This window comes from Sebastes umbrosus, chromosome 19 (genome assembly GCF_015220745.1).
Source record: "Sebastes umbrosus isolate fSebUmb1 chromosome 19, fSebUmb1.pri, whole genome shotgun sequence".
NCBI lineage: Eukaryota > Metazoa > Chordata > Actinopteri > Perciformes > Sebastidae > Sebastes > Sebastes umbrosus.
The window spans coordinates 16,014,076-16,038,413 of record NC_051287.1 but is presented as its reverse complement, the minus strand read 5'-3'; the positions used below and the strand labels follow the sequence as shown (position 1 = coordinate 16,038,413).

Genomic DNA, 24,338 nt, shown 5'->3' with positions numbered 1-24,338 from the left:
TCTGTTAGTGTAATGTAATGTAAGGTGTATCTTTTCTTGTACAGTATGTTAATGTTAAAGAGGACCTATTATGCTTATTTCTAGTCGATACTTGTATTTTGGGTTTCTACTAGAACATGTTTACGTGTTTTAATGTTTAAAAATTTCAATGCCAAACTAGCCCTTCGGCAGGTATTATGCGAATGTGTTACTTGGTGACATCATCACGTTATGGAAGAAAAGGCGGGACTTCACGCAAGGCGTTTCAGGCAGTTCTGGAGCAGTGTTTCTGTGGGGGGGAGTAACTCCCTTTGGCGTGGACTTTGGGCTTTGTTACTTTGCAGACCTTTTACATGCATAAAAAACTATATAACACACTAAAGGAAAGGGAAAAAGCACAAAAGCATAATAGGTCCTCTTTAAATGGGGTGTGTGGTGCTTATTAGGAAAAGAGAAGGTGGAGAAGTGAAACTGTTGTTTGTGACATTTTCTGGTTTTGTAACTTTTCTCCAACATGTAAGCCAATGATTCTATTTAGACTTTTATATAGACAGTTTAGTCTGCCAATATTCAATACTTCTTCTCAAGAGAGACCTAATTCTGAATAATGACACACTGCCAGGGATAGTCTGGCATTAAGAGACATATTCAGATAACACCAAATAAAAAAAAGATTCTGAGTCAGGACAAAATCCCCCAGCGTCTGAGACTTACTTTCAATTTCATTTCCTGCTTCAGGCTGGGAAGTTCCCTTTCGGTGTTACACAGTATTAGCTCAGGCCACTGTCACTGAGATACATTTTTGTTGCATGTCTTCTGTGGCCAGAAGTTCAACAAGAACTTCTACACGTTATTTTAGTTACTTACATTTTATTTATTTAGAGTATGATTTCTGATTTATTTTATTTGCAAACAAAAAACATTTGTTGTGTTTTGTCTTCCTTTCTCTCTGCTAATCTGTTTTTCCAGGTTCAAATACTCACACTGTTGTCCTCTAGTTTCTCCCTCCTCTTCACTTTGTGTGTTTCGTAGTCTTCCATAAGTGTCTGCATGTAGTTTTTGGGTCGTCCTCCGGAGTCCTCGCTGCCGGCGTCAGACAGGGCTCCTTCTGAGGGTGAGGGTGAGACGGGCTGTGCAGGTCGGACCTTCTCGATCTTTCCTGCACGTCACAGAAAAACACATGGACACGTTCGATAACGTTTGAACACGTTTGAACATGTTTGAACACGTTTGAACACGTTTGATAACGTTTGAACACGTTTGATATTTCATTCTAACTGAGATTTATCTAAAATAATTATTTAGTTTTGTTTTAGTTCTAATGCAACAACAACCTTGTACTAGGTCTCATACAGGGACCAATGAGAAACACCCTTGTGAATCAATACAGTAGTGACTAACCTGGCGCTGTCCTCGCTGTCAGTGTCAGTCTAGCAGGCAGGCTGTTGCTCTTCATCTTATCTGCTGGGGAAATCTTGGTTTGCCGCATCCCCGTCCTCACGGGCCCGAGACTGTTGCTGGAAGTGTTGCGGACAACAACAGTAGGCTTCTCATCCCTCTGTTTCTTCAGCTCCTCCTCCCTCTGCTGAGCTGCTCGGATCTCCTCTTCGATCATGGACAAAGTTCGCTGCTTCTTGGAGCGCAGACGGAACGGGCCGCTGGCCGCCTCCGCCTCTGGGCCCCGCGCCGCCGCCGCTGTGCTACGCAGCTCGGCCGCCTCGGAGTATTTGCTGAAGTAGCTGAACTCTGGTTTCTCCGGGCTTGGTGGAGAAGGGGGACGGTAGACTGGGGTTGGCCTGGGAACTGTAGCTGCTGTGGCGGTGGCAGGAGCCGGAGCTGGAGCCGGGGTTGAGGAGGCGAGGGCTCTGGCGTAAGAGGACTGGATTTTGATCCTGGGGCCTCCATACTTGGGTCTCTGTGGTGGCGAGATTGGCTGAGAAGGAGGCGGGGAAGGCGTCTGGAGCTGTGGTTGCTCTGCTGGACTGGAGGGCTGCTCATGGGAAACTCTTACTTCTGGCTGTCTGTCTGGCTGCTCATGGGAAACTCTTACTTCTGGCTGTCTGTCTGGCTGCTCATGGGAAACTCTTACTTCTGGCTGTCTGTCTGGCTGCTCATGGGAAACTCTTACTTCTGGCTGTCTGTCTGGCTGCTCATGGGAAACTCTTACTTCTGGCTGTCTGTCTGGCTGAGGGGACAGGTTGGATGGAGCAGGACTGGAGGACACAGGGGACTGGAGGCTGGGAGCTCCACCAGAAGACACAGGAGAGGAAGAAACTGGCACTGGGCTACTTGTGGAAGTTGAGGATGGAGACACGGGGGTGCTCAGTTGTGAAGAATTCAACTCAGATGTCTGCCACTCGTCCTCATCCTGAGCTGCCAGGGCATTTTGGATGGCATTCTGGACAAGCACCCCTGCGCGGTACTCCAGCTCGTCTTCTGTCGGACTGCCACTTCTCTGCCCATTGACTGGCGTGGTGGGCTGGGGGGTAGGCGGTGACACCGGGGTAAGTGGCAGCGGGGTAGGCGGAAACGAAGCCCCGCTGTCGGAAACATTATCCAAGCTAAACGCGGTCGTGTCCTGAGAACGGACAGATAACTCGTCCAATCCTGAGTCAGACTCCTCTGGGTGAAAACCTGAATGGTAATGGCCCTTCCCTTCCTCCTCATCAGGCAGGATTGTCATTACAGCTCGTGCACAAGTAAATTCCGCCGCAATTCCTTCATCGGACCAGCTCACATGACCATCTCCGGTTTCTGCAAATATGTCACTGCTCCCCAGGCTGCCCCTGGATTTCGAGTAGGGTTTGGCGGAGTATAAGTGAGGAGCGACGTCCCTCTTGGTTGCATCCCCTTGCAGAAACTGCTTTCTGGCGGACGAGAAGTTGATCTGCTCCTCCACGATGTCCTCCTTCCTGTTAAGCTCTGGGTCAAAGGTCACCATTGTGGGGGGACCTGACACCTGGGGCTGCAAATAGAGAGAGACGGGAGGACAGAATACAAAGGAGAAAAGAGAAGAACGGTGAGACAGAAATGTAACAACAACAACAAAGATCACCCTCAAATCTAATACAGTGGAAACCGCTTAACACGATCGCGTCTGTCCGGGTCAAATTGATCACTATAAGCAGATGATTATTATAACCATATCCAAAGTATCAAGGGAGTAAAGTAAGAAACAAATCAAATATTCAATTAATGTTAGTCCAAAGTAGTTTTAAAATGTTTTTCCATATGTTGTCATGTATGAAAAGACCTAAAATGAACACTATATGCGAAATACTTGATTACTATAAGTAAATTATTTAAACAGCATAAGTATAGGAGTGATTCTGTCCCAAGCTTTTTGATCCATATAAGCGGTTTCCACTGTACTGGTAGATTGCAGTAGTTGAACATCATCTTCATATCCTGCATCACTAGTCCTATGTGTGTGTGTGTGTGTGTGTGTGTGTGTGTTACCTGTGTGTATGCATAAGGGTGACCCTGTTTCTGCTGTTTCCTCTCCTGGTATTTCTTGAGAGACTCAAGCTTCTCTGTGTCCAGCTGGTCTTCCAAAGGAACCTTGAATGAACAAAAAAAAAGACCGATCAGTCAGTTTGTGAGGAAGTCGATGGAGTTAATATAAAAAAAACAAGGATTGAATGGGAGGCTACCTCCACTGGAGGGTTCCACCAGCGCGAGGCGATCCCAGGGTTTTTCTTCACCGCCTGGTCTTTGATCAGCTCCTGACGCTCGCGCTCCAGCTCCTGAGCCTGAGAAAGAAGGAGAAAGGAAGATATGAATATTCATAAAAAGAGCATTCCCAATAACTTCCCATTAGCACTGGTTTTTAATGACATGTTGGCTGACAAAGATAGGGGAAAGTGTGTATGCATATTTAGTGTCTTCATACTAGTGTCTGTCAGTAGGGTCGAATGAGGTACAAGCAATCAATGCTCCATTGCCTCACCAACCAGTTGTATTGCCCTTGAGCAAGCCATGTCATACCCATGGCAGATCAGAGGTTCATAAGCAGTGTGACTCCACTTATTATCTTGTTTTCCAGTTGATTTATTTTTCAGTTGGTTGATTTTAAAACAGATTCCACTTGTCATCACTGTTTCTTTATCTCTGAGGAAAATGTGAACCACAGCTAACCTGTCGTATCATGTGTCGTGGCTAGGGTGTCGTGGTAAGTACAGTATAAACTGTCATAATTTATACAACACTGTAGATTACGAAAGTACAAACATATAACTTAATACTGCACCTTTTTGTGTATTTTTAAGTCAACACTCTGGGACTCTTTCAACACATTTTCATGTTTTTCAGACCTGTGTTTTAATGCTGAGGCTGGATTCTCAAAACCCTCTTGTCAACTTTCAGTGAAAGTCATATATTTGTCGGTAGGCTAATTATATGATAATAATAATTTTTTTTTTTTTCTTAAAAGGTGCAGTTTATAGGATCTGGCGCCATCTAGCGGCAAGGTTGCAGACTGCAACCAATTAAAAATTCTCCCGTGTGCCAAGCCTGTAGGAGAACTACGGTGGCTGATGCAAAAACCTGAAAACACGAATGGCCCTATCGAGAGTCAGTGTTTGGTTTGTCCGTTCTGGACGACTGTAGAAACATGGCGACCGGCTCTGTGAAGAGGACCCGCTCCGTATGTAGATATAACCAGCTCATTCTAAGCTAACGAAAACACAACATTTCGTATTTTCAGGGGATTATACACTAACGAAAACATACTTATTAGTATTATATTCCATTTCTGCCAGTAGATCCCCCTAAATGTTACACACTGTTCCTTTAAAAGTCTTATTTTTCTCACCAAGAACAAAATATAAAAAAAAAAGTTCAGCTATTATGTTCTTTTTCTTCAAGATAAACTTCTGGTTATAAACTTGTTACAATAAAAAGGAGGACTCATTTTAGACAAGGATCGAGAAGTATTAATACTATCAATCAATCATTTGAAGCTTAACATTTAATCTTTAAGCTTAATTTAACTTACTGTAATGTTCTTGCATTTACGAGCCTTCCTCAGAACTCTTATTATTAACACTTTTGTCTATATAGAAATACAGAGCCTAGATTCACAAGAACATTACCACTGGGTTGTTTTTGTTACTGTGTGTCTGAATGCTGTATCTGTTACAGCTGATACATCTAACATCTATCATCATCTAACAGCCGCTTACCTCCCCCGAGGGTCGTCTCCTCGTCACCCTGACATGCTGCTCCTCTCCAGGGGTGAAGAGCTTCGCTGGCCGTCTCTCCTCCTGAAACGCTCTCAGCTCAAACTTCGCCCTGCCGCTCCCCGGCTCCTCTCCCTGCACATGGCCGTTGGTCCTCACGCCGGAGTCCTCGTATTGGAGGAACGTGGTCTGTCTCGGGCCTTCCACAACAACCGATTGGTGATTGACAGGAGGGGAGGCTGACACGCAGACAGAAGGAGAGTTCCCATCGATGCTGATTGATTTGGTGAATTCTGACGGAGAGGAGTTTCCGTTGGTGGGTGTTTCTGAGGCGGCGTCCAAAACCTGGTCCAAGTAGCGGATCTCCTGTAGAAGCAGCAGATAATCAAATAGCTGTCATTCTGTGCTCATTCATTCATTCATTATCTGTAACCGCTTATCCTATTCAGGGTCGTAGGGGGGGCTGGAGCCGACCCAGCTGAAAAGTATATCTATAGTATAAATATAAGAATAAACTGAAAACTTGAGCTGGGTCTTGCTCAGAGAACCTACATACCTGCACCACCTCGCTGTCAGGAGTCTCTACTCTCACACCAACTGCATTGTGGGCTCGGTTACTGGGGCTGCTGAGGCAGCCATGTTGGATCTGCTGGCTCTCCAGTTCCATGGTTGCAGGCCTGTCAGTGATAACGCTGACCGATTCCTGGAAACTGACGCTTTTCAGGGCTCGCTCTCTCGGTGTTGTGTCACTGACATCCTCGGCAGCCCGCCACGATTTCTGCAAACAAACAAGCAGACACGGGGGTTCAGAGATAATGCATGGAGAGGCTGTAACACTGATCACTATAATAAAAACGTTACTCAAAGTAGGGATTAAAAGCTGTTTTACTTTTTCCTCAGAGTTTAGACTACCTAATCTCTTAAAAAAAAAACACACATGCACCTTATACAGACAGACGTCACACACATGAGTCTGTCTGCATTGCAGTAGTAGTGTGTTAAGTTAAACCTCCGCAGCAGCAGCAGGAGTGTGTTCTGACCGGTTCCCACCACTAAGGGGCACCAACTCACATTCTGCTGCTTTATGGCAGAACAGAAACATAATCTTCCATGACAACTATCATATATTTGTTCAAAGAGCTTCTGTGAATGAATCAGTGTGCTGAATACTTGGCAAATAAATCAGATACAGTAACTCTTCCAGCCTCACATTTAGACCACATCCTCAAACTGACAGGCGAGATGGCAGTTTATCAATTTTATAAATGTTTGTAGAAGAAGAGAAAGAGGAACTGCGGGTGGGGATTATCGAAACTGCCTGTTCCTCTTCACAGCATGTGTCGAGTAAAACAGCTTTGATCTTCTTATTATTTCAGGATCTGGCATCACTTGACACTTTAACATAATACTTGTTAAGTGCATCACTGGCAAGTGAGTTGTCGGATACTCCAGGTTCTTCAGCTTTAAATACATTTCAGTTTTGATTGCTTCACATTACACACATTCACTCCCTCTATCTCCCCGACCTCAGCTGTTCACAGAGCAGCGTCACTGGTGTGTTTTTGGATTAATTGCCATATGGAGGACGGAACCTGCCTAAATAAATGACCGGGTTTGTACAGCGGGTTGTCGGCCTGCTGCTGCTCATTAAATAAATACAAAATAAATGCAAAAAAATAAATAAATACATTTAAAAATGTATAAAAATAAATACATAAATAAATAAGGGAATTAATACAAAGGTAAATAAATAAAAATGCAAATTAAAACAGGAATATCAATCTATGTCACATTTGATCAATTAATTAATGACTATATTTATTTTTGGTACATTTAATGCCATATATATTTATTTATCGTGTCATTTATTTATTTATTCATTTTTTATTTTGACAGGTTCCGTCCTCCATAGTTCTCAAGGTCACGTCATCAGTGGTTAGTATGTGGGGAGGGAATATTATCTTCTAAAACCTAAATCTCCCTGCTGAATTACTCACACAGCCTGTGGAAACTAATTGTATAACTGCTAGATGACGAAATAAGTTGTCAAAATGTAATACAATGTAACACCGTACCGTAACACAATGCAAACATTATGAAAAAACATACTTTAGTTCATAAAAAGTGGTATCCAGTGATTTAATTATAATATTGACGAATAACAGTTACTCAATATAATACTTATATCATCACTGAAGAGTATGTTACAGCCTTATGATGCAATAATTTGGAACTTTGAAAACTTTATTTTCCTAATTTTTCAGAACCAAAACTCTATTTTATTTTATTATATATTTATATATTCATTTATTTTACATTTTATAGAACACTTTAAAAAAAATTCCGAAATAATACAAAAATTATAACACATATTTTACCGCCATATTAATTTACTTATCAACTGTGGTAGACATTTTGCCGAGTGTGATTTTCCCAGGAAAGAGATGTAAAAATGGGGGTTGAGTGGTTAAAAGACATGTCGGTATAGACACATTGGCATGCAGAGATCAAACCTGTGACCTTCTACTTTTGTGAACCATCCACTCGACACATTCCAGATCCAAGTAGCGACATTCACACACTCCTGTCTTTACTGACCTGTCTGTTTCTACAGAGGCCACTAACACACACTCTATTGGCTTCCTGTTTTACTGCCTTGTGCCAACTACACCTCTATTCCCAAGGTGTGTTTACTTCCAAGAGGGGTTGTTGACCTCCGCCTTTGTGTGTGTGGGGGGGATTTAATGAGGACCACTTCAGTGAATTGGTTCACTGTTCAGTTAAAGCACCCACAGCCAGCCATAAGGAGGATGTCTTCGCTTTGTATCCACTCAGACACACTGCCACACTGCCATTTAATGATATTCACGGACATTTCTACTGATGTGAACACTGTATATGTGGCGTATGATTTAACAACATAAAGAGGGCGGTTTAGCCTTAAGCCTGGATTATTTTTTTTCTTTATCTACCCCTCTTTCTATTCTCTCCCTTTCAATTTCTTGGTCCTCATCCTCTTTTCTGCTGAATCCTGTCACTCCCTCTTTGCGTCTTTTCCTTCCTCTCTTGCTTCCTCTCTGGCAATGTTGGGAGTGAAGAAACAGTGGTCAGTGAAGTCACATGGTGGATTATAAAAAAAAGCCTTCTCTTGTCTATACTGAAGCAGCACACTCCTCCTCAACAACCCTGTCTGCCTTCAGTCCTCTCTCCTCCTCCCTCATAGTCTCCTGTTTCTACTGAGAGAAAACAAAACATTCTCTGAGGGCATTTTGCTGACCCATCCGGCTCAGTCACATGCTTATACTGTCTCATGAAGTGTGGGATATATATATAAAACAGAATAAACACACTCTCTTAAAAGGTATACATCACAAGTTTCCAATTCAAATCTATTGATGTTGCAATCTATGATGTCTTAATGCAAAACAACATCAACTTTGCTACTTCGTGTCAGAAACGATACAGGAAACCAACCTATTAACAAAAATACCAATCAAAAAGATAGAAGACAAGACATTAATGCAGATAGTTTGAAAACATACTTATTAATATGATTTCAATTTCTGCCTATAGATCTCCCTAAATGTTACACACTGTTCCTATATTTGTTACTGTTTCCATTAAATCACCTGAAACTAAGAATCGTTGTGTTTTCGTTAGCTTAGAATGAGCCCTTTATATCTACATATGGAAGCGGGTCCTCTTCACGGAGTCCGCCGTGTTGCTCCGCCATGTTTCTACAGTATACCAGAACGGACAAATCAAACACGGGCTCTAGCGAGATCCTTAAATGTTTTTGCGTCACCTGAAGGCTACCGTAGTTCTCCGACATGCTTGTGAAACTGCGATAACGTGAGCCGCAAAGTGCAAAACCGCAGTACCGCCAGCTGCCGTGTGACTTCGGTTGCTCCTAAAGTAGTGGTATCATGGTAAGGATGGCCTCTGAGCGAGGCGAACCGTGTTGCCACAGTTTTGCACTCGGCGGTTCGCAGTCTTGGAAAGGGATAGGGGTACTCATTTGGTTGCAATCTGCAACCACACCACTAGATGCTGCTTAATCCTACACTCTGTACCTTTAAGAGATAACCAATAACAATTCATACTATGGGGGACATGAATGTGTGTACCAAGTTTTACTGCAATCCATGCAACGTTGGTGAGGACTTTCATGGCAACCTCATTGTGGCGCTAAAACAAAAGTCAGGGGACAAAATGAAGTAGAAAGATATCAAGATAAGTGATAACTTTGAGCTGCTGGTGACGCCAGATGAAAAATCTGAGGCTCAACAAAATCATTAGGATTCATCTTCTGGGCATCATCAATGTCTGTATAAAATGTAATGTCAATCCATTCAGTCTTGACCATGTTTAAACTACAGTATTCTTTCCTCCTTTCTTCTTTCATCTCCAGTTTCTTTGTTTTCTTCACACTCTCCCACACTCTAATGATTTTTAACCCAGTTAATGATATTAGCGACCATGTGAGGACCAGATGTCACTTCCATTTACACACTCACACAGACGAGGTCTTCTGTCTTGTAACATTGACCATTGTATCCTGCATGAGTATGTGCGTGCATGTGCAGGAATGTGTGTGTGTGTGTGTGAAGGAGTGTGTGTCCATCAGGCAGGACAGTACAGGGGGGGTGGAGGATATCCTGTTACTGCCTCAGGAAAACAGTACTATTGTACAGGAATGTCTCATATGCAATGCTATTCAGCTAAGCACAGACGATAAAAGGAGTGTGTGTGTGTGAGTGTGTGTGTGTGTGTGTGCGTGTGTGTGTGTGTGTGTGTGTATGTGTGACTGTAGCTGTGCAGCAGTGCATGATTGTGTGAGTGCGATCTTTCAAGTGTGTGTATTTGTATCGGAGGTGTGTATTCACGTGTGTGTTTCTGACTCTCGTTGAGGTGAACAGACATTCCAGGCATAACTAGCTGTCCTCAAGGCTCGGACACTAATACCTGTGGTGAGGGACACTGTACACCCCGCCTGGCCAGCTAAAGGAGCTAAGTGTGTGTGTGTGTGTAAGAGAGCATTTTTGAGTGTGTGTTAAGTGCAGAAAGAAATCATGTAGCTGTAATGAAAAAGCTAAATTTCTTCACGGTTTGTTTGAATGTCTGAAAACATCCCAATGCTTTATTACTCTTGGACCAGCAGTTAAGTTTCCATTAGCACGTAAATACACATAAATGTCTATGCAACAGTTACATGATTGTGAAATATAGTGTAAATAGTCCTAACGGTCCCACAACCTCACCATCATAATGTGTCAGCTGTGTTTGTGTTTTGGCTTGTTCCAAAGAAGGATAGAAAGTTAAGATATTATACCAGTCTTGCCTAATTCGCGGATCTATTTTAGGATGAGGAGGACGTGGCTTTAGAGACTTGAATTGGTATTAAGTTGGTTTAAATTTGGTGTAGCGAGCCAAGGTCAGATTAGAAAAGTAGAATTACCGCCTCGTGGCTGTATGCCTTCGCCAACGAGTCAAGTTGCAGTTTACATCCATGTCTGTCCAAAATGTCATCACTTCATAATTTTATCCTTTTAGACATTTGTGTGAAATTGTCATGATTAAAATATGAATTTTTGAATTATGGCCAACAATGTGTTTTGGGAGGTCACAGTGACCTTAACCTTTGGCCACCAAAATCTTATCATTTCATCCTTGATTCCGAGCGAACCTTTTGTACCAAATTTGAAGAAATTCCCTCAAGGCGTTCCTGAGATATCACAACAATTGGACGGACGTAAGGTCACAGTGACCTTGACCTTTGACCACCAAAATCTATTCCGTTCATCCTTGAGTCCAAGTGGACGTTTGTGCCAAATTTGAAGAAATTCCCTCCTGGCGTTCCTGAGATATCGCACTTACGATAATGGACCGGACGGACGGATGTACTGACAACCGAAAACATAATGGGGTGGCAAAAGAGGATTTTAGGGTCAGGTTTTTTTTGTTTTCTAAAAGATAAAATTAGGTTGCGAAAATAAATTAACCCAGGAGTAGAGATTAATGTAACTGGGAGTGTGAAGGTTAATGTTATAAAGTGTGGGAATCAATGAGTTCAGTGGAAAGTCATGACGAGGAGAGGAAGACAATCATGAGTCTATCTGAGTCAACTATTACTGTATGCTCTGTCTAAATGCTGTCTCATTCTCCGCCTGTCGCCATTCTCATCACATCTGGAAATGCTTACGCTCTGACTGTGATGCACAAAAATCACAGACACACACACACACACACATAAACATACACACATTCGGCTGCATGCCTTAGACGCTGGGGGGTTTACCAGAACATGAATACTCCCTGACGGGAAGTAAACACACAACCTTGACGTCTCCCACAAACCCATTTTCCATATAATACCGCGTCATAGGCTTCTATTTGACCACGCTGTAGCCAGAACACATGGCAAATGTAAAAAAATGAAAGCCTGATGATCAACGTCCTCAACACACACACACACACACACTCACACTAAGCTCGTGTGTAACCAGTGCAGCCAGCGTTCCCGGCTCTGTTTCCTGGCTAAATACGATCCTGTATAGTAACTGGAGACTGCTGCTGGTTTAGCATCTCAGATCCAAACAGCCTGGATTGTGAACCCAGGCCAAACAGTGCTATCTGGTACTTATTCATGATTTCAGCCTCCGCTTAAGACAGTTTGGAGGTGTTTGATAAGAGTGGTGTTACGTCATTGACAGACTAAACTAAATTGACACATAGTGGATTAACTGGTAAGGAATATCAACAGAGAGACATGTGGGCTGACAGTTGGCATAAACATAAGGCCAGAAGAGAGCGCTCCATGGGGTCTCCAGGCTAAAGTGTGCAGTTCAATTCTCCCAACATTATGCCATCCCATCTGGATAACCTTAGCGACAACAACAGATTCTGAACTTTGACATAAATCTAATACGAAACACATCTATTTGTGTGTCTATTCTGACACTTCCTCCTCTTTTTCCTTTATGGTATTCCAGTTCTCGTTTGTCCTCTGCGGCTAACATGTCATGTCATATTTGGCGTTCTCATCAAATCAAACTAAAATACAGAAGTTCCATAAAAAGACCTTAAACAGCGAAACAAAACTGCCATACAACCCCAAAAAGTTGAATAGGGTTGGTACTCACCTCACTCTATTTCAGTGATATCTGTAAATCCATGGTGTGATTTTTTAAAAACAAGCTTCCTTTCAGTTTTGCAATATTATAATATCATCCACCACTTCTTCCAATAAGCATTTATCTGTTTTCCTATTTAGCTCTGTTCACTTCCAGTCCAGCCTCGCTCCGTCCTGTTCCAGATAGTGGGAGTGCCGGACTTTTCCCTGGCCAAGCCTTTTCCTCCTCTTCTTCTCCTCCTTTTCCTCCCCTCCCGTCTCTTTCCTCTCCTCCACAAAGCCTCTCCTTTCTCAGCAACATTCCTCCCGGCTGCTCTGTAAGCTGTGATGTCATGGGCTAAATGTGTGTGTGTGTGTGTGGGTGTATGTGAGTGTGTTTCTCCAGATGCCCTCACCCACAAAGACCCCTTCTGTGCAGGCCCTCGTACAAACACACACACACACACACACATATACACCAAAAACATCCACACCGTGGCTCCCCACTCCTCCCTTCCTGTGTAAGACCGAGCTCTCGTATGTCGCTCGCCCACTTTCCCTTTAACCTGCAGCTCCTGTCAAAATCTGAGGGGACGGAGGCGATGATGAAGAGATGATGACTGAAGAAAGGGGGAGGAGGTGATAAGGGAGGTAATGGTATTTTCTTCTGTCATCGTCAGTAGGGGACTGTTGACTCAGTCCCATGTGAATGAGGCGGTAGCTGTATTCACCTTTTAATAAAGAACGAAAGTATTTACTTATTACTTATTAATGGAGACTTAACATGTAAAAGGCTAGTCGTAATAATGTTTCAGAGTCTTGTCTTTAATGACAAAAATAAAACTCAATGGTAGAAATATTTGTAATTATTTGGCTTATCAAAAAAAGTAATCTATTGGTAACGTCAATGCCAAAATAAAAGAGCAAACCCACAAATAAATCAATTTATTTCCGTCTCAGACTCTAATGCCACTCATTTGTATTGGTGTCGTGTGCGAGAGTGTGTACCTGTTGGGTCATAGGATCAGGCCAGTGGAAACAAGAGCTGACCTGAGTCATGGTTCACTTTCTCCGCTCACAAGCACTACATCAGGATGCTGTGGAAACACTTTCCTCGAATTCACAGGAGCAATTAGCTCTAATATCGTGTTAGCGGCTGCTAAATGATGGAGGGTGGCGCTACGAGAGAGGTACCGATGTCAGAAGGCATTTCAGCAATTAGTTACCCTGACCCGCCAGATGTTTTTTTTTTTTTACACAGAACCATCTGAGTATAGCCGTCATTGGAAACTGATTGGAAAAGGGCAGGCACTTTAAAAAAATTCCTTTGCAGGTGATTGGATGAACCACCTGTCAATCAAACTCTTGCCGAAGCCAGTCGGGAGAAGAGAGAAAACGGTCAGTGCCGTTCTTTGCTCTTCCTTCAATGAAGAAATACTCTCCAGTTCTGATATAACTGATGCGATTGCAGCATCCACGCTAATCTCTTCAGGAGCCACCATTGTTGTTTAGAACTAACAGTGACCTCTCTGTGTCGTCACACACACACCTAAACCACGCCTGTAGCTCCTCACAGGATGCTGATTGGTCCTTGATCTGGCTTGCCGGCCTCAAACGCATTACTTGAAGTTGATATTTGATAACTTGATATGTGATCCCGTGATTTTTTTGTGTTATCTCGTGACATCGCTAGAATCCGGCTGCTGTGCAAGGCAAGCAATTAGTGCTATAAAGTTGTATTTCTAAAAAGGAAATGATATGATATGATATGTATAATATAATATGATTTATTACCTCTTCCCTCGGCATTACTTTTGCTCCAGTTAGCTAGTTGCCTCCTCACTTACTGTGAAAAGTTGACCTAGTGTCGACGACAAGAAACCAAACCAGGTGTTGTTGTACACATGGAGGTTGCCAGACACTAGCCACAGAAAGCACAATCATTATTAATCAATGTCTTCTTTGAATACCAGAGCTGAAATATCACCTTTCTAATTTTTTTCTTAAAAAATTCTGCACCGAAATAAAAGTAAAAAAATGAAACCTTGAACAAACTTAAGCTTTAATGCCCCTGAAATTATTTATTTAATTTATAAAACTGATTGAAATCAGTGGGTATGTTGAGAACAGCAGGGTGGTCCAGAGGTCAGAGAGGTTATCCTTCTCTGTGGCTGCAAAGGAAGACCAGCATGTGCCCATTAACGGCTGTGCGTCCTGTCAGAGTGCGACAAACAGTAGCTGTCCCTGCTAACCAACTGTGAAATTGTCTGGATAACATCATTGACAAAAATAAAAATGAAATTAAATCTGAGCTGTGCCACTCAAGCAAATTCCTAACACCCCCGTCCCTTTGGAGTGTCCCTGTTTAAAATGACAAATCACAACTTCTTGGTGAGTTCCCAGGCTAGAAATAACTCTGAGCCGTACGACGAAGAGAAATCGGTCACAGAAAACTGGGACAGTAACCTAATTATTGCATGTGCACTGGGGAGTTCAATTCCTGGATGGGTTTGTAACATACAAAGAGACTTGTGATGATCATTACGCCAGTGCTGGTGATTTACAGATGGAAGAGCTAACAACTATAGGGGGTCCAGTAACGGACAAGCTGTGAGTGATGAAAAGAGACTTTGTTAGAAAATGAAAGACGGAGGAAAAAGAGACAGCAGGAGTTATATGTGACGGCTTATTCATGTGCGTGTCTACATGTGTGATCGCATGCATCTGGGTCAACACTATCCAATCAATAAAGGGTAGTGCCCAGAGCAGTCTTATATCATGGAAGTTGATCATGATTGATCAGAAACGAAACGAATGACACGTTTAACCATCGCAGCATGCCAGAAAGACCCAAATGTCCATAGACACACACACACTCACGATTTTGCACATACAGTAAGAAACCAAGGTGTTTACATGAGTAACAACAGAAACATATGATCAACTTGTAAATCACATACAATCAGTACTCTTTTAGTAATTTAGGCCATGTCCTGCATGGCTCCAGGGTATGCAATCTGTGTGTCGATTTAAATCATTAATTTTTGCATACGATATGGGAGAGAAATGATGCAACAAAAGTCAGGCATGTTTGAAGTCACAGCGGCAGCATTTCATTGGTGTCTACAATGCAATGGACTGAAACAGGACATTCAGTCAAACATCATATGGGAGAGATGGTTATTAAATCTCCAATAATTCAAAATAGGTTTTGCATGTGATCTTGAGCTTCACATTTAGAGAAGAGAGGATATTATGCCTTTCCTCCATTAAGGAGCGAGCTTGGGATATTGTCAGAGTCCCCTTTAAAGCCTAAAGAAGAGTGTGTCATATTCAAAATATACTGTACGTTTTCGAAGTATCACATTAGGCAAAGAGTATAGAGGCAAAGAGACAAAACTCAGTTGTATTTTGACAACAGCCGCTGCCATCATTTTGGACTGAAAACGCTTATTACATTTATCATATTTTATTGTTCAACATAGGCCATTTCGGTAGAATATGACAATAGCATAGAACTAATTTTGTTTTACTTTTGTACGGCACTTTGTAGGCAGACTTTTTATTGCCGTTTAACCGCTGGGTGCTGATGAATAATTGATTTTCACTTCTTGGCAGTATACGTTCTTTGCTTTAAGTATGCAAACAACCATTTATTAATTTAGCCCAGCCAAATATTCACAATTCCAACATGGGATGAGAACTCCTTAGCCTTGTTAAAACTAGGTGTTGTATAATTAATAAAGATATACAGAAGGTGGTGAACCGTTTGAGGAAATTAAAAGAAATGATGTCGCCTTGGGATTTTGAAACGTTGTACATTAGAGAAAGTACAACATTTTAACAGTGTTCAAATGAAGCATGATTCTGCACATGCACGGTACTATTCCTTTCTTCAATACTATTTAAAAACAGATTTTTGTAAATATTTGGGAGACATTTGATATTTCCAGAATAGGAAGGAAGGGTTCATTATGATGTCTGAGTTGAGGAGAAAAGTGTCAATCATCTGGCGGCTGTGTAGGATTGTTTCAGACTTGTGCGATCCAAACATTTCTAATAACTCCAGCACGTTGTAAAGTCCAAAAGTCAACATGTATTGAATAAAAGACAGATGTAATAACTTCCAAAATTCAAAACGTGTTTTCATCTATATAATCTTCAATCCATATTTATCGGCGTTTAGCCTTTCAAAAACAACAATATCACTGCTCACTTTGAGTGCTGGGATTTTCTTAGATACAAATAGGGGAAGCTTCAAGGAAAATAGGCTGTGAACCACTGATCTATTGTACAGTCTAACTGCCTCAAGTGAATTCAACTATGGACATAGTGTAAGTGCTTTTCCACGCCGTAAAATCCAATCAAAAAGCAATCCCTTTCGCATAAAAGCTGCCAATTGCCGAGTTCAGCAGTGCCTGCAGTGAAGAGCAACACCCTCTCAAGATCCTTCAGTCTCATACAGTTATTTTAAAACCACTCAAGTGTCGTTGGATGATGAAGATAGTGACAATGTATTTAAAGACGGGTGGTGTGGACACTTTAAAACAAATGATGCTGCAAAGTAAAGGAAAGGAAGCGACTGATTGGATAAAAGCCTATCACAGCTTGCAGGTTATCTAAACAGGAAACCAGGAAGCGGGCGCTAACTTGTATCCATGGAAATGGCCTTCAACAGAGGAAATACACCAAAAAAACTCTTGGCCACCTGCACTAGAACACACACACAAAATCACAGACGGCGAGTTCACTGGGGTCAACATTTGGCAAAATTAATAGACTGAAAGACAACAACCAAATCAGCAAGTTAACACAAAATAGACGTACTAATTTAAAAAAAAAAAAAAAGCATTAAAACATTGTATATTTTCTTTACTGTGTTTGGAAATGGGCTAATTTATTTAAATATTATTCAAATAAACGAAGTGTAGTAAAACACCTAAATGTGTATTTTGGATGATTTCTTTCCACTAGTCTTAATGTAAACATTTTATGGAAGCCCAATATGCCCAAACTGCCAATATTTACCAATGCATGAAAAACTATGTTTTTTCCTGGGGTGTCTTTCCTTAAATTTAAATATTTAAGACCTGGATTAAACTAATGAATGGTTCGCTGTTAGCAGCGTTGAAACAACATCCACAAACCCACAAATGGTTCACAGCCAAGCAGTACAGCATCAATACAGCAATGTCCATCCCTGTTTAAAAAGCACAAGCACAATAAGGCTCATGAGTCTACTGTGTATCTCCCACCCAGCTTTATACACAGACACACAAGCGCAGTGACAGCATAATTGCAGCCCTGCAAATGAATAACAATGAATGCGATATTTTCACCTACCCTTTGCCAGAGAGCTTGAAACAACAAAAAACAAAACCAGACTGAAATCATGTTAAGAAAGCCTTTTGAGTTTTTGAGTGTTAACAGAGGAATGCACTGCAAGTCTGGACACATTGCAGCTATTTGTGTCCCTTTCCAAGCCTCTCATGACGCCACTCACACACACACACAACCCCAGACCCCTCAAGACCCCTTCAAGAAACAACAACAAAGGGCCCCGGCAGGCGCTTCACTGAGACTCTGAAGGCTGAATACTAATGCTAGACTCCACACTCCACACACTGCTCACAGATGGAGGGCACTTCTTAACCAACCAGAAAGGGTCTGTAGTCAAAGAGTGTGACCACTCTCCGAGCACACGGACAGAGAGAGAGCCAGATTAACACTCCCAGCACAAGTGCAAGGACTAACTGGGACAAAACACAGTCTAGCAGCAACAGCACTGAAGAGTTATGTCTTGGACTGAGCTCAAGCACCGACTGCATTGCTTTCTTTAGCCGGAGCCCAGATCTGAGTGTATAATAATATTTCATACTGTGACAGTAAAACAAACTGTACTTTGCTGGGCTGGTTGCCCGGCGAAATGGTGCACTGTGTGTGTATTATGTGACAGTTAATGTGCAGTGACTTAGTCACTGTTGCAAAATAAGCTCTGTTTAAGACCCCTATATGCACAGCAGAGGTGCAACGATTACTATTTTTCTGTAGATTACACTGCTAATAGCTACTTAGAGACACGTTATTGACTATAAAGGATTTTTAGTATTTTACTGACTTGCGCCAGCAGGAATGAAGAAACAGCTATAGAGGCACGAAGTGTAATAAGTTAATTTGATTTGTATCCAATCAACTAAATGGACCGGACATCTTAAATGAGGAGTAACATGGTTAGAGAGGCCTGCAGAACTATAACTCTGTATTAAACACAGCCTAATACTGTATAATACATAAAATATGTAGGTATATGTAGGTATTAAAAAAAAAAAAAGATTCAAACATTTGCATTTGCTCTTTAGTTCTGAGGGACCCACACAGCTAATATGATTTGACAAATTTATTACTGGGATGTGTAGGAAGGAGGTGCGCTTGGACGGAAATCGTGACAGAGATGTGCCATGGGAATTTCAGTCCGGCTATGTCAACAAAGCAAGGAGAAACTCCAATTACAACACACTAGGCATGGGACGATATGAAAAATTCACGTCACGATTATCCTGGCCAAAATATTTGCGATATATGATATCACAATAATCATCAAAATATGCTTAAAATGGCACTAAAACATACTGCAATCAATTAACCTAAGAAGCAAATATTTTTATTGGATGGAACTCGCTCTTTTTTTAGTGAACATCCTTTTTAGTGAAAAACAATCAATCTTAAATAAGGTAATCATAAATCATAAGGTCTCCCTGCATAAATAAAGGATATTTAAAAAATATAGAGTGAGTCTGCTCTTTCTTACATGATAATTCCTTTATTTTTATACAATGCATTTTCCTAAAGAAACAATGTATACTGATAGTATAATAATCCCTCTCTCAAGTCACTCGTGACAATATTCCTGATTATCCCGGAAATTCGCCATAATCTACTTATTGTGACAGCTCTTATCACAATCCACGATATAATCACATATTGTCCCATCCCTACAACACACGGTTAGACATTACTCCACTATATCTTTAAATAGAGCAAATTGTTATTTGCTGCTATACTAATGATCTGTATATATAAAGCACCTTTAAAGATGATCTGTAGCATTTTTTTCACTTTACATCGATGATTTTTGATCATTGAATCGATATGTCGATCCAGATCGATGTATTGTTACAGCCCCAACTAAAATCCGACCTTAGTTATTCGATTTTTTTAGATAAACTTGTGTTAAATTCTACTGCCGCTATGCTGAAAGTATCTGTCTGAAATGTTAGCTGTGATTGTCCACTTATGGCAGGAATAAGAAAATGTCACGACCAAATGACTAAACTTTTGTGTTCCCTTCCTTTCCTTTCCTCAGCCTCCCTTGGTTATATAACAGTCCAGCTCTCTCCTGCTGTTAATTCAGCATTACACAGCACTTGCTGTCAACTAGCATTCCCTTTGTTTCATATCTATATATCACACACACATAAACACACGCATAGAGGCAGTGAATATGACAATTCAATGACCACAACCATTTCAATGCATCACCCTATAGTGACTAATGGTTCCAGTCTTACAGGCAAGAAACAGCACTTCTCTGGTTCATCTATTGTTGTGACTTCATGAGCCTTAAATAGGTCTGTTACTCAAACACTGTAGGTAATCTCTGAACTGAATCTGAAAAGATAAAAGACACGCCTCAATGGAATCAGACAAACAGAGATAACGGGGTGATGGTTCGGGAAATAAGCGAAGGACAGACATGAAGAAACAAATCGTCACTAGAGGAGGTCGGAGGGGACACATGGATGGCTGAGTTTGAGGGTTTTAGAGAATGTGGTCGTGCCTGTTTCTGTGTATGTGAACTTGTGAGTGAAGAAAAAAGCCACCGAGCATATAATTGTAATCCGTTCCCAGCATCAGGCGGCCCATTTTAGTATTTTGTCCCACAGGACTCTTAGCGCGGAGACCACACAGTGAGGCTAACAGGCCAATGGGCTAAAGGTTCCAGGTCTGTGGTCAGAGAAGCTAACATGTAAGCCTTTTTTGTGGATTTTATCTAGAGTGAAAAGAGGCCATTAGTGTCACACAAAATTAGAAAATGGTATATAAAAGCAAAGTAGCTTTTTTTTGCAGTTTCCTTTCCAAGATCAGATATATCACAACCGCGTGCTGCCTCTTTATGCTGGCGATGCGTTAAGCCTGCCAGGGTGGTCAATCATGCATCATTAACATCATCAGCAAATCACACATTAGTGTGACTATGGGCAACACCCATAACTGTTGATGTTATGTTGCCTACAATTAGCTCATATCAGCAGTTCAAAGTTAGCAGCATGGCCTTAAAATACGCTGTTTGAGTCAGAGTGGAGAGAGATTAGATTAGCTACTTGCATTACGGCACAACACTCGCTCCCACTCATGGCAGATAGTTAGGTTTAGAACAAGAAACACACGATGATAACACGATGATGATAACACGTTGCGTCAAATGCAGCACATTTAGATTGCATGCCAATGCCAACACGCTTTATAATAACAGCTCTAAATTGAAATATTTTAGATATTTAGTAGGGCTGTCAATTGATTTAAATATTAAATCGCAATTAATCACAAGATTGTCAATAATTAATCATGATGAACCGCAAATTAATCACATTTTTTATCTGTTCAAATATGTACCTTAAAGAGAGATTTGTCAAGCATTTAATACTCTTATCAACATGGGAGTGGGCAAATAGTCTTGCTTTATGCAAATGTTTGTATATATTTACCATTAGAAATCAATTAACAACACAAAACAATGACAAATATTGTCCAGCAACCCTCACAGGTACTGCATTTAGCATACAAAATATGCTCAAATCATAACATGGCAAACTCAAGCCTAACAGGCAACAACTGACTTGACTTTGACTTGCCCCAAACTGCATGTGATTATCATGAAGTGGGCATGTCTGTAAAGGGGAGACTTGTGGGTATCCATAGAACCCATTTTCGTTCACATATCTCAAGGTCAGAGGCCAAGGGACCCCTTTGAAAATGGCCATGCTATTTTTTCCTCGCCAAAATTTAGCATTTGGAGCGTTATTTACTCTGAAAGATCAGTGGCCTGTTGGATTTTTAAGAGGTTAATTAATAATCTCAATTCGCGTTAACACATTATTATTGAGTTATCTTTGACAGCCCTAATATTCAGATTTGCACTTTCTCAAGAAATAACATCCCCGTCTATATACGTGTTGAAGCTGCATATCTGACCCAGTCTGAGCAGCATATAAAAGACTAGAAGGCATATTAACACTGTTGTCCTAAGAGACTGGATCTCTTCCCAGTGTTAGCTTATAGCATTAACTAGCTCAGCTCTGGCTCTCACACACCCACTGTGAAGAGCATGTGTGTTAATCACCCGTCTATTTCCAGAAACTATCTCATTATCCTGCCGTATTTAGACAGCAGGAGGAAGGATGCTTCACACAGGAAGAAAACAGCCTGGTGACAGTAAACATGTCTGAGCCTGCCAATTATTACCCATTTATTTAGAGAATACTCTTTTTCCCCCCCATCTGTGCTATATTCTGTGGTTTCAACGGAATAGCATGGATTCAATACAATTCTGAAATAAAGAAGCCATTTTGTGGTCGACACCATTCTGAGTGAAAATAAAGATATTTATATGTATTTTAATAGGAAGCACTTTCAGATATTCCTGTCTTTGCTTGTCTACATGTTAGCATTAACAAAATGTCTCAACTGATTCACCACCAGGAAATTCCTCAAGAGCATATCATCAAAATTATTACAAATGAAATATCAAACATAAAGCTTGTTTTTGCCATATTTGAGAAGATACATACATAGACTTAGTTCAGCTCCAACACACTTCACCTCTATAGCACCTTTATTATCTTAACCCAAAATCAAAGTGCTAACCTTTAGCTCACCTCTAAAGTAAACTCCCCTCACATTACATTACACAGCCCGTGATGTTTAGCACATTCCAGGAATTGTTTTGTGGTGAAGTGTTGTAATCATCTTCTGATTCACTTACTGATTTGTATTTCCCAACAACCCACAGGAGTCTTTAAAGGAATACTTCACCCACACACATGATCATTTGTATATCAATTACTCAGCCCTAGGTGCCTTAAATTCTTGAAAAGTCTTGATGAATTTGAGTATATCAAAACATCTGTTTACAAACTCTCACACAACTTGTGTGTAGTCCAAGTCTTGTTTATCCAGTCGTATGCTCGTTACTTCTCAAACACATGCATCTTCGCTGAAACCCATTCAAACACTTCCGCACAAAACGGTCTCACGTTTGTGCGGGCGCACTACCAAAGAACGTATATTTGCTAAGAAGTGAAAGTTAATTGATCGTTCCATTGCAACGTCAGAGCCCTGCAGCAGAGCTACGCTACCGGAGGGCAGTAAAACGTCCGCCTTCAAAGTGCCGTGCAAAAGTAAAACAAAATGATTTCTATTCTATTGTCTTCATTTTAATGTCTCTACCATAATGGCCTGTGTTGAACCATAAAAAAATACAAACTATTGTAAGTATTTACTTACTTACTTATTTATTTATTAAACTTTTTTAGCACTACTAGCTACTGGCCGATAGTCGGTTGTTTGGGAACAGAGTCGTTAATACATCCACCACGGTACAGGCTTACAGCACACAGCCCATGGGTGTATTATAAGATAATAAAAGTGATGAATTACAGCCAATATATCCATTATTACAGCCGCATACAGCTAGCAGGAATGTGAGAAAAACAAAGTTTTCTTCCAGAATTCAAGGTAACGCGGGGTGAGTAATTGACACCTGGTCATTTTGTGGGTGAAGTATTCCTTTAAGGTGAAAAGTGAGAGCTGTACCCTCGTTGTCTGCTCAGGACTATCTTTTCAATCCTGCTCTACTGCCTGAAAATCTGTCTGTCAAATCTGCCTCATCCCAAAGGAAGATTTTTCTTGAGGCAATGAAATGAAATATCCTCCAAATCGTTGATAGTTGTGAGTCATTCCCATTGACAAAATACTAAACAGATGGTTGAACCTCAACCATAATCAAACATTCTTGAATTCTTGATCCCTTGGAGACGTAACGGTTGGCCTACATGACCTCACTTCCTAAAAATGCCCCGACTTTGAGGGTCCACGGCTCGGCTGGGCTCAACATGGAAAAGGAAATGAAAACACCCCTCACACACTCACAACACCTAAAGCCCAAGTAGCATTCTGACATTCCTGTCTGACGCTGGAATGTGATGCAGAGGCTTCTGCGGCTTTTCACCACCAAAACACAGCACTGTGTCATGAGATAAAGGCCTGACACTAGAGGTCAACCTCCCTCCTCATTTCCCGGAACTACAGATCAAGTCTCTACTTTAGTATTCAATCAATTTTCTCTGCTTCTGTCAGGAAAGTAGAAGCCAATTTATGCGGGTTTTAAAAGTTAGAAATGTTCTGTTCGAAGGCAGTTTCCTGAATTATGTCCCTGTGTTTTTGAGCTGCATTTTCATTGTCTGTGTGCGTCTTTGTTGTGAACACAATATTCGTGATAGCAGGTGGTTTGTTGCTTTGTTAAATGAATGACTTCTGTTGCACGATGCAACAATAGTCGGTGGATGTGGCAGACAATAGTGGGTGGCGGGGGTTGTGTAATGGTGGCCATCACATGGCTGGGTTGTATTGTTGCGTTTCCTGCATCCCTTCAGTTCTCTTCCTCTCTGGAACACAAATACCAAAAACACTGGACAAAATACTTTGATGGAAGATGGAATGTGATGAAAGAAATACTCTTTGACCTTGTTGGGTGCTCGATTCAGGCATTTTTCTTTCATTATCATTTTCAACATGAATGAGTCTCAACATACAGTGATATGGCGGTAAAACACCAACTAGATGGATACACCAAACCAAATAGTTTAGCTGAGCTTTGTAGGCAGGATTGAGAAGGAGGAAGTTATCCACAAGCATGGATGAGATCAGTGCGTCTATACGATGACATATTTCTTTGACTGATTTGACTAACGATGAGTTAACTGCTCTACCGTAGCTTCTGTGTCAAGTGA

At 41.3% G+C, this 24,338-nt stretch overlaps 1 protein-coding gene across 8 annotated transcripts in view; it reads right to left on the bottom strand.

The window, feature by feature from the left end:
- LOC119477775 (A-kinase anchor protein 2) overlaps positions 1–24,338 on the bottom strand; it is a 97,107-nt gene that overhangs the window by 2,631 nt on the left and 70,138 nt on the right. For 6 of the 8 annotated variants that reach the window (XM_037751887.1, XM_037751888.1, XM_037751889.1 and 3 more), the window contains 6 exons: positions 5,716–5,937; positions 5,163–5,525; positions 3,633–3,731; positions 3,439–3,540; positions 1,381–2,944; positions 963–1,138 (listed from right to left, as the gene is read on the bottom strand). In XM_037751887.1, the coding sequence (XP_037607815.1) occupies positions 963–1,138; positions 1,381–2,944; positions 3,439–3,540; positions 3,633–3,731; positions 5,163–5,525; positions 5,716–5,937 (2,526 nt within the window). The remainder of the gene's footprint in view (positions 1–962; positions 1,139–1,380; positions 2,945–3,438; positions 3,541–3,632; positions 3,732–5,162; positions 5,526–5,715; positions 5,938–24,338) is intronic. The other 2 variants (XM_037751890.1, XM_037751892.1) reach the window with 2 other exon arrangements.